At 42.1% G+C, this 11238-nt stretch overlaps 1 protein-coding gene across 1 annotated transcript in view; it reads left to right on the top strand.

Moving 5' to 3' along the window:
• The first annotated feature begins 3071 nt into the window (after positions 1-3071).
• PRMT3 (protein arginine methyltransferase 3) overlaps positions 3072-11238 on the top strand; it is a 56053-nt gene continuing 47886 nt past the window's right edge. Inside the window, exons 1-5 of the mRNA XM_053981132.1 lie at positions 3072-4463; positions 5087-5169; positions 6217-6266; positions 7363-7465; positions 7893-8046. Of these exons, the coding sequence (XP_053837107.1) occupies positions 4138-4463; positions 5087-5169; positions 6217-6266; positions 7363-7465; positions 7893-8046 (716 nt within the window). The 5' untranslated portion in view covers positions 3072-4137. The remainder of the gene's footprint in view (positions 4464-5086; positions 5170-6216; positions 6267-7362; positions 7466-7892; positions 8047-11238) is intronic.

The following is an 11238-nucleotide window of genomic DNA, read 5'->3' as shown; positions in this document are numbered from 1 at the left end:
TCTCTTTGCTTTTATACTCAGCAAACACTACTGAATTTGCATTCTAAAAATGAGATGACAATCAGACCCTTGGTTACACCCCTCTACAAAAACTGCAAAGATGATGATAATGCTGACTGTCACTCTGTTGAGCAACGATTATAATGCATTAACAAACACTTGGTACCTTCCTTTACATTGAGAGATACATACTGAGCGCTCTTGCAGACTCAGCCTTTGTAAAATAAATTTCATAGAATCATAGAATTCTGAATTGGAAGGGATCTATCAGGATCCAGTCCAACTTCTGGTCCTGGGCAGATCAACCCAAGAGTCACACCATGTGTCTGACAGTGCTGTCCAAATCCTTCCTGAACTCTGCCAGGCTTGGTGCTGTGTTCCAGTGCCCAGCCACCCTTTGGGTGAAGAACCTTTTCCTGACATCCAACCTAAACCTCCCCTGACTCAGTTTATTGCTTTTTCCTTGAGTCCTGTCCCCTCACAAGGAAGTTTTCACTGTAGTGAGGTCTCCCCTCAGTCTCATCCAGGCTGAACAGTGAACAAGGGATCAGTGAACAAGTGATCAGTGAACAAGTTCACAGTGAACAGGATGAACAAGTAATCTCAGCTGCTCCTCACATGGCTTCCCCTCCAGACCCCTCACCATTCTCATGGCCTTCCTCTGGACACTCTCTAACAGCTTAATGTCTTCCTCACATTGTGGCACCCAAAACTGCCCCAGCACTTGAGGTGAGGCCACTCCAGCTCAGAGCAGAGCTGGTGACGCTGTGCCTGATGCCCCCAGGCATCAGGGCTGGCCCTCCTGGCTGCAGGGCATTGCTGACCCATATTCAGCTTGCCCTTAACCAGGACCTCCAAGTCCCTTCCTGCAGTGCTGCTCTCCAGCCTCTCGTTCCCCAGTCTGTACACACAACTAGGCCTGCCCAATCCCCAGTGCAGAAACTGGTGCTTTGCCTTGTTAAACTCCAGGCAGTTGGTGATTGCCCACTTCTCTGATTTCTCCAGGTCTCTCTGCAGGGCTTCTCTGCCCTCAAGGGAGTTGACAGCTCCTCCCAGTTTAGTGTGGTCAGCAAACTTACTTAATGTAGATTAGCTTCTTATGAAAAACAAGATGGAATGGGAGGAAACTATCACCATGTCTGACATGGTGAGCAGTGTGGCACAAGTATAGCAAAACATGTGGTGCTGAAAATCCAGTACCTGGTACCTTTGAGATTTTCACTTCAGGCTAGCAGCTGTAGTTTGTTCCTGTGATGGCAGCTCTGGAGCAGCCAGGTAGTTTCATTTGGAAAAGGAACCCATTAGATGTGTGGTGTGACCAAGCCGAGCACCAAAGCATAGTTAAGTGGGGAAGTTTGGCAAATCAGCTTTTAAAGATATGTTTGATCTCCTGAACCAAAGTGCCAATGCAGAGGCCTGCAAACTTCACTAACTTTTTAACTTACTCACAGATAACCAATTTGATCCAAAAGTACAAGATGTCATTTGTTGTAGATGTCAGTGAACCCAATGGGAAGAATGATGATGTCTAACTCCATTTCAGAAGGCTGAATGATTTCTCTATTATAATTATATTATAATACATTAATATGCTATATAAAAGAGGATACTAAATACTAGATGCTACTTTCTCTAACTATCATATCTCACTAACTCACAACTCGTGACCCTGTTCTCCAGAGCCCAGACACAGGTGGATCCGATCGGCCATCAGGCCTAAACAATCCACCATGATCCAACCAAGCGCTCACTCTGGGTAAACAATTCTCCAAACACATTCCACAAGAGAAAAACAAGGAGCAGAAATAGTAATTGTTTTCTCTTTCATTTCTCTCTGTGCACCTCAATAAAAAATCCTTGAGAGAGAGAGAAATGTGCTTGCCACAGTCATTTAAAAATGTGTGATGCCTAGGGAGGCACAGCTGACTAATAGCAGCAATGAGATATAGCAGATTTCTTAAGTATGTTCTGTTAGGGAATAAACACTGCACAAACACCTGACTCAGAGCAGGTTCTAGCAGGATGCAGAGCTTACCTCTGCTCCTGCCATTATATAAGGTAGTCAGGTTCCAGGCAAAATAGTAATTTCCTTATCTTTGGAAATATTTGTAGTAGCACAGATATGAACTCAGACACTTCGAGGGTACAAATTGTAAAAATTCCAGCTTCGACTTTTCCCCTAACACATCTTGCTTAGGAGAACCATGGGAACCAGCACTGTTTATTTCTGAAGAGATGTGTTTTTCTGTCAGGTACAAAATACAGAGAAAATGAAGGAGCTTCAGTAACCCAACTGGAACATCAGGTGCTAACTGTGGTCTTCAAGTGATAAGCTTCAAGCTTTGGTTTTCTATATAGTTTTTTAACCACTCTTTAGCTTTTGCATTTTAATGAAGTATCATTAAAGGATATTAGTTATAATGGACATTAGGAAGAATTTCTTCATAGAAAGGGTGATTAGACATTGGAATGGGTTGTCCAGGGAGGTGGTGGAGTCACTCTCCCTAGAGGTGTTTAAGGAAAGACTGAATGTAGCACTTAGTGCCATGGTCTTGTTGCAAAATGTGGAATATGTTAAATTTCCTTAAGAAAGGATGTGCTATAATGTTTGATATTTGCATACTTTCAAGCCTAACCAACAAGAAGGGAGATCTTATTGGTGGGAGAACCACTAACAAGCTCTAAGGGATCTCCAGGTGTTAGAAATCAAATTAATTGATGGTAGAATTACCTTGCTAAGGTTTAGGGCTTGGAAATGCTTCAGTGATCTCAGACCTGGGGGGAGGTTAAAGCTTGGGAAGAAGGATGTACCCCTGATAGTTGACACAAAGAATGCAGAATTTATGAGGACATATGGCAGAACCCCTATCAATGTTTGTTTTACCTTGGGCCCTTCTGGGGGCTCCCCAAATCGGGGGAAAACCTCCTGTAACAGTTCTGTGCCAGGAAGAAGGAGACACATGGGACCTTTTCAGTCTTCACCTTCTTGTTTATTATTATCTAAAGTTTCGCATGCTGTCCACTACAGGCTCACCACACTGGAAAAGCACCGCAAAATGGCCCCGAAATGTACAGTTTCAAGGTCTTTTAAAGTGGTTTTATCCAAATAATTCTTAAAATGTACATTATTTCTACTTATCTACCAATAACTCATCCCTTGCCTGTCCACGTAACCTCTGCACTGTGCTTTCCTTGACCAATCACTATGTGCCACCAACACTGCAGAAAATGGAGTAGATGAAGAAGAAGAGAGGGACTACACCCAAATTCCTTCATCTTGCTTCCTATGTACACCATACTAAAAATCCCAAAACCTAAATTTCTCACCCAAGTGACATACCATACTACTCTCTATTATTGATTTCACACTTTTGTAGACTCTAGTCTATCTTGAAGTCTTGGAAGTCCTCTCCATGGGCGAAGGTTAAAGGCAGCGTTTCTCTGGGTGTCAGAACCCCTCAGAGCAGAGAGAGAAATAAAGAAGAAACTAATAAAGACAATTCAGCAACTGTGCTGCAAGCAGTTCCAGCTGGGTAGTTGGTGAGTCCAGAGGGGGAAGATCATGGACTCACACCTACCCAAGAAACCACCAACTCAAAGACTGAGCACACAGCCTAACAACATAAGGAGGAGAATCTTTAACCAATAGAAGACGATTAATATTAATTAATAAGAGAATACTAATTAATAAGAGAACTATGTAACTTGTAGCCCATGGACACTAATTCCTTTGCTGAAATGTGTAAATAGTGTATAACATATAAATAAAAGTTATGATCGTTTGTGTGCTTTATTTGTGGAATACCACCCAGGCTTGTGCAACTCTGAAATAAATAATCGACATCTCTCTTATTGGCTTGTTGCACACCGGGTAATGAATCCGAGTTTTGTGGGCAGTCTGGTTGACAAGGTGGTGTTTGGTCACAGGTCAGACTCGATGAGCTCAGAGGATTTTCCAACCTCATTGCTTCTGTGACTCTCCGGTTCTGTCAGTCGCTAAACCTTATTTAAAAGCCGACATTTAAAAGGGCGTGCTGTTCCCTCTAATCCTCCCATGGCAGCCGCGCCGTTTGCGAGACACCAAAAGCCGGGCGCTTGCCAAGCGCGGACGTCGGGATTCCTGCTCCGCGCTGGAACATGGAACGCCCTCCCGTGCGGGGCGATGCCGAGGGACGATCCCGCTGTCCCGCTGCCCCTCTGCCCCTCTCTCCCGCAAGATGGCGCCGGCCCGGCCCCCCAGCCCGGCAACGGCAGCGGCTGGAGGCTGCGCCAGGGGGCGCGCGCGGCCCCGCTCCCTCCCCGCCGCCGGAAGCGGCGCGCGCGGGGCCGTGGCGGGACATGGATCCTGAGGAGGAGATGCCCGAGCTGTCCGACGGCGAGGGCGCCTGGGACGAAGAGGAGGAGGAGGAGGAGGACGGCGGCGCTGCCGTGGCCCAGCAGACCCGCTGCCTCTTCTGCGACAGGTGGGGGGACGGGGCCCGCGCGGCCCCGTGAGGAGCGCGCTGCGCTGCGCTGCGAGCGCCCGGGCTCGGCCGGCGAGAGGGAGATCGGGAATCCCTGCTCTGTAGCCTCGCTCTGTAGCCTCGCTCTGTAGCCTCGCTCTGTAGCTTGTTGATCGCATACACGGCCTCTGTGGAGCCAAGGGTGTGTTAGATTCAGACTGAAGGAGGGAATAACGTGGTAATCCGCTTCCCTCGTGCTGAAGCAGCATGGAGGTTCTTCTCCTTTTTCATCTTTTCCCGATCGCCAGTATCGAGGTGAGAGTTTTTATTTCGATGGAGCCGATCAAACTGCCCCACCCACCTTGTGTTGGTGTGGTTTTTAGATCTCAGGTTTAACGCAGGCTTTGCTCTCAGTGTTTGGAAGTTAACAGGATCTGTGGTTTTGTCAAACAAATTTTTTGTGTTCATTGGCTTTTGTTTCAAAATGTTTGACAAACAAGGTAAAAGCTTTGTGAAGCATGTGAGCAAGTGCCTGGTAGGAAATGTGTTCTGAATTGCCCAGTAAGTCAGAACAGAGCATATAGCACTCATAAGTTAGAACTTAATATGTCGATATTGCATATTTAATGGTTTGTTATTTACAGGTTGTTTAGTTCTGCTGAAGCTGTGTTCTCCCACTGCAAAACAGAGCATCAGTTTGATGTTAGTGATGTGATCCAGAAACACAGTAAGTTTTTTTCATGATGTGTTGTTTCCTTTTGTGTATGAGTATCTCATTTAACATAAATTGCAAATATTAATTTGTTTGTAACTGATCTCCTGGTTTGCAGCTGAAGCTTCCAAGACTGAATAAGATGAGCTATTGTAGAAAAAAGCTTATACACGTTCTTTATGCTGGCTGTTTCCTGCGTGCTTTTTCTACCAGTAAAGCTCTCAAACCAGTGACAAAAGTGAGATTGATCTTTGCTGGCTTGTGCTGATTCCTCACTGCCTCCTTGATTGACCTGAACCAGACGCTGCATGATTGATCTGATCTGCTAGGAGCGCTTGCCTGACCAGTGATGCTGTTTCTGGGCTCAGTATTTAGCAGAGCCCTGTGGCTTGTGTCCTTCAGATGATCACAGGAAGGCTTAACCCCCTCCCATGTCTGTTAAATTCCTTTTAGTCAAGTTTAAGGTTGGCTCTCACTTGAAGCTATCATTATATATTGTAAGATCTAGGCTGGTCTGTTTTCTGTCTAAAATCCAACAAAAAGTATTTTGGGTTTATCTTTGCTGTTCCTGGGGAGAGAACACAGTTAAACTAGTATTACTTTTGCCAAGGTGGCAATTTTAAATCTATTGGTAGGTATTCTTGATGAGTAGCATCAGTTTACATTCTTTTAAGGAGAAAGCTAAGAATATGAACACAGGAGCACAGCAGCCTAAAAATGTCAGTGAGGTAGCTGGTAGGAGATAAGAATGGCTGTCCTGATGTACTTGCTTGCCAAATGAATGAAATCCCTGTCCACAGTTCCCATTTGGATGTGTTCCATTCTTAATTTGTGGCAAATGTATTTGCCCTGAGGGTGAGGATTTCCTGGGTTAGTCCTAAAGAGAAGAAAAACGTAGATGTCAAACTTAAGATAGGAAGAGTGCTCTAGATAGTGATGTACACCCAAGGGGAAGTTTGAAACAATTACCGATTGAACAGGTAATTAGTATTCACATAACTGTAAAACATGTGGTCTTTTCTGTAATACAAATGCTCTCCCTTTTTTTTTTCCCCCACTCAGGACTCGATTTTTATGGATACATTAAACTAATAAACTTTGTCAGATTAAAGGTAGGTGTGCCACATACGACTTCTGTGTTCTGACTCTGGAGAATAGTGCTGTGCTTTCAGTTTGCCCATTTCTAATAATTGCGTGAGATTTTGTATTGAAGTTTTAGAAAAAAAATCATGGGAATTAAAGTAGCTGTTGATCTGTTTATCTAGATATGAGGCTGTTCTAGTTGTAAATATATTTAATTAATGTGAACATTTGTTTTCAGAAGGGGATGTTGAGATTTGCATAAAGCCTGCATGCTGTGTAGTATCATCTTGTTTTATTTGGTTTTTTTGGCCTTTGACTCTGCTGTCTCACTTCAGAAATGGGTTCAATTCTCAGGAACTGAAGTTTCTCAGTCCTTGCATGTGTTGTTGTAAAAGCCTTTCCTGAGGGTGTGAGCTGGCCAGGCCCCTACTTAGTAAGGAGAATAGATGATCCCTTAAGTTACAGGACTTAAAACTCTGCTAAAATGATGCTTGAGTCAGGAAAGCTAATGGGAATCTAGTTTTAAGATAGGCCTTCATTATTTTGTGTGTCTTGTGACTTTGTTCCTTCATTATTCCCTAAAAGTTTAGGTTAAAACTCAATACCATCTTACCTTACTAAGTAGTTTTTACTTCAGTCTTCAAATCTTAAATCCCCAAGTAGTTATTTAATGCATAACTGTATAGAGTAAACACAGAAAGGCAAATACTGAAGTCCAAAACTGACTTCTGTTTTCTTAACCAAGTATTAACTGGATGCAAACAGGAGAGACAGTACAGTGTTTCTGAATTCTGTTCCTACAGCACTGTTCATGTAAGAACACCTGACAGGATTAATATCTTGGATTTATTGATTAGCCAAACACCTGAGTGAACTTGGTTCCTGAGAGCAGTGCAATCCTGCAGGTATCCTTCAATATCTGTCAATGTGCTGTGCATTACTGCTTGCACAGAATTCCTTGATCCTGGAGTTGCTTGGGCTTTCCCAGCCTTTGCTATAAAGCTCCTTCAATAATACTCTGCATATTTTACTGTGTGAAAGAACACATCTTCGCCTTGTTTTCTTGAATGAAATTGTAGGGCTGGTGTTTTCAAAGAAACTTAGTGTACACCTTCTCCTGTGTAGAAACCAACTGGAGCCTATTTGAGTTCTCTCAGCAGCCCACTGCCTTGGGAAGGAGAGGAATATTTGAAACCAGAACTGGAAGATGATCTCCTGCTTCAGTTTGGTAAATAACTGCTTTGGTATGACTCCTGCTTTGTGGGGTAAATGTAGTGTTGACAGAGTTCATGACATGTGAAGCATTGTCACTGTTATTCGATTTATGTATCTGAGAAAGTCCATGTACTAATTGTATCTAATTTAATTATATCTAAACAAAATGTCTCTTCTAGAAATAATCAAACACTGGTATTTAAGGAGGTCCAAATTCTGGATTTATTTGTCTTAACTTAGACCTTGCTTCTAGCATATTTGCTTCTTCTGCCTGGGCTTGTGTTTGTAGTTAGCCCTGTCAAATTCAGTCATGCCTTTTGTAAAACAACTAGCTTGTACAAAGCATCCAGAGACAGAAATAGCATGAAGTGTTTATGATGTGCTGTGAACAGATTGTAAATGTGGTTGGTAAGTATCCTTTTTCCTCTCTGTTTTATTAGACATAGAAGATCTTTGTGAACCTGTAAAAGTTTTGCCTTCTAATGGTTTAAGTGATACCACGGTGCTCGTTGAACAATTAAAACATGCAGAATGGAGAGCCAGAGCTGCAGAAGCAGCCTTGGCTAGAGCACAAGATGATCTTCAGAAAATGAAGTGAGTGTCTGAACTGAAGTTTTGGGCTGTTTTTATTTGATGTATTTTAGATGAGATGTTCATGTTCAAAGACAAAAAGAAATTGAAGGAAGTAATAGAATGTAACTATGAAATAAACCTTGGGGTGGGACTGTAGGTTTGACTTGTCTGTTGTAGATGGTTAGTAAATGTCTTGTAGATGGTTAGTAAGAACTGCACAAAACCCTGCACAGATTGAAAGAACAAAGTATGCTTAGGAGAGCTAAGCAAGCACATCACTCCAGAAGCAGGTATTTTCCTTCAGACTACTCTTTGTTTTTGAGACACCTTTCTGTTAGTTCTTTAGATAGGAATTTAAACACTGAGGATACACACACTGGAGAAGAGAGAGACTGGCAAATTAAATACAGGACTCCAGAGATGTTCAGAGTTGGCTTCAAACAGTAGTTGTTAGTAGAGTTCATTTACAGTTTGGCAAAACTCTCAGTGAAATTAATAAGTCAGCTTTTTTTCGGCTACTTTTGTTTTTGGTGTCAGATAAGGGTAGTAAGAATATACAGTCAGGACATCCCTGTAGCTACTTCTGAATCTTGAGGTCTGCATATCGATTGATGATGCTCATGGATAACACAGAGATCAGACAGATAACATGGATAAGACAGAAATATAAGCTTCATTTAAATCCCCTACAAGCATGATATTTCGAGATCACACTGACTGGGCACTGAGGAACTGAAATTATATTTAAGAGACTTGGAAAAATAATTGATGTTCTCTGTGTGAGAAGTTAATCAGCAAAATCCCTTGTGTTGTAAAATACATTTGAGTGTTTGTTGTACATTTTGACAGTACACACTTGGAGCTACAGGTAGCTAAGTACAACAAAATATATTAATGTATTCAAATCCTCTCAGCTGTGAACAATTATTTATGTCAACAAGGATCAGTTTTGTCTTCAGGTGAGTTTGAATTTTGTAAATTGTACTTTATAGCACACAGTGCTTTTCTGCTATCTCTGTATCCATTTTGCTTTAATTGATCATAAACAGCAAGAATGAAAGAAATTTGTCATTGTCATTGTGCTTCAAAAACTTGGGGTATTTTCTGTGTCTCTTTTTGCCTTCTTTATGTTCTATTCATTTTCATTTAAAACAAAAAAACCCTTGCAGGTTATCAGTAGCAATTTCTGTTGAGCTCTTTAAACTTCAGTGAGGCTTATAGATTTTTTTGTTTTGAAGTTAGTATATCAAGTTATCTGCTATTGTAAGAGGGAGCCTTTAATTTTTCTTTCTCAATGCAACCTCTTCAATTCAGCAGGGGTTGGCTGGCAGTAAAAATAGCCAGATGTAAATCTGATGAAGCAGCACAGTTTTAAATTATGGACAGATGCATTGCAGTAGTCTAAATGCTGTAGTTCAGTGGTTTGTGCTGGAGGTTATTCCACAGAATATCAACTGCTCCCTTTCAGGCAAACCTCTGTGAAATAACGACAGTAACATTTCTATAAATCAGATCACCTGTAGCATTAGATGTAACTTAGAGATTTAAGAGCACAGCTTGTCTATGCTGAGATATTTAATCTGTCACCTCTTTAGAGGTGATTGCTTTTGTTTTTATTTATCTTTTTTCTTGATTAAGAAGCCAGCAGGACAGCTCTGTCCTTGGAATTTCTTTGGCACTTCTGTTGCATGCATACCTTAGAGGAACTATTGGCTTAAATAATTTTGAATTAAATAATTTAAATCTCACACAATGCTAATTATACTTAATTGTATGTCATAGAATCCATTTTATGAAAGTTTAAAATTGTATCATGTAGATATTTGTGTAAAAGTAAAGAAAATGCAAAGTACTGTGGTGAAGAGCAATATTAAAAATAAGATCAAGACCATTTCTGTGTAAACAAACATAGGAAGTTTCTGAAACTGACAAAATTTCAGTACAAAATCCCTTACTATATTCTCTTCCCCATCCAAACTAACTGAGCAGGGAAATATTTGAAATGTCAGGAGTGAAATAGTATTTTTGTTTTGTTGCTCTATAAGGAGGGTATTGGTAATGAGATTGTTCCCTACAGTTTCTATATGTGAAGTTCCCATTTAAGAAAGTATGATTGCTGTTAAAGGTGAGTGTCAGAGACTTTGGAGTGGTCTAGGATGCAGCTTTTGTTGCTGTTGGACTGTAGACCTTGGAGGAATATTGTCTGGCTGAAGTGTGTTTGCTTTTTCACTTCATTGTGGGTGTAGTATGATCTGCTTGTTAGGGGTTTTCATTATAAACCCCTTGATTTGTGTATTTTGTCTTCAAACCTGCTTTGAGAAATGAGAACGTGGAATCACAGAATGGTTGAGTTGGAGGAGACCTTAAAGCTCATCCAGTTCCAAACACCCTGCCATGCGCAGGAACACCTCCCAGGTCGCACAGAGCCCCATCGAGCCTGGCCTTGGACACTTCCAGGGATGGGGCATCCACAGCTTCTCTGGGCAACCTGTGCCAGGGCCTCACTGCCCTCACAGTAAAAAATTTCATCCTAACATTCAGTCTAAACCTACAGTCTTTGAGTTTAAAAGCCATTTGTCCTTGTCCAAAGTCCCTGTCCATATTTCTTGTAGCTCTTTTAGGAGCTAAGGGGCACAGTGGGTTCACTCTGGAGGCTTCTTTTCTCTAGGCGGAGCAATCCCAATTCTCTCAGCCATTCTTTATGTGTTGAAAGAATGCAAGACCAAGGAGGAGGGAAAATAAGCAGCATAAAATTCAAGTAATAAATTGAATTTTAAGCTCTTTTTTCTTTTCACCCAAATGCCTCAGTTTTAAAATGCTTCCTTCTCCCTTCCAGTAATCACCCAGTGTTGTGTGGGCTGCAGTTCTTGTGCTCTTTGTATTGAGTCTGTATCTGCCTTACGCAGCCTGAAACACCTTGATGCTGCAGTGCTGGCTTTTACACCAGCAAGTGCAAAATAGATAATTCTGCCTTAAAAATAGAAACTATCCTCCAGTATTTCACTGCTGATAGTTGCTTGCTGTAAGCAGAAAGCTGGGCTTGCCGGAGGGTGCTGGAGGGAGTCCCAGCGCTGCAGCAGCCCCGAGGAGCCTGCAGAGGGAGGATGTGCACACCTAAAGCTGCTCCCGTTGTTGCCCAGCCCCTGGGCAGCCTGGATTCCTTCCTTCCTTCTCCCAAGCCCTTTCTCCTCCCTGCCCAGCCTCCTTTTCATG

Source organism: Vidua macroura, chromosome 6 (genome assembly GCF_024509145.1).
Source record: "Vidua macroura isolate BioBank_ID:100142 chromosome 6, ASM2450914v1, whole genome shotgun sequence".
NCBI lineage: Eukaryota > Metazoa > Chordata > Aves > Passeriformes > Viduidae > Vidua > Vidua macroura.
Note: the sequence above shows the minus strand (reverse complement) of the source record. Positions and strands in the feature narration are given on the sequence as shown.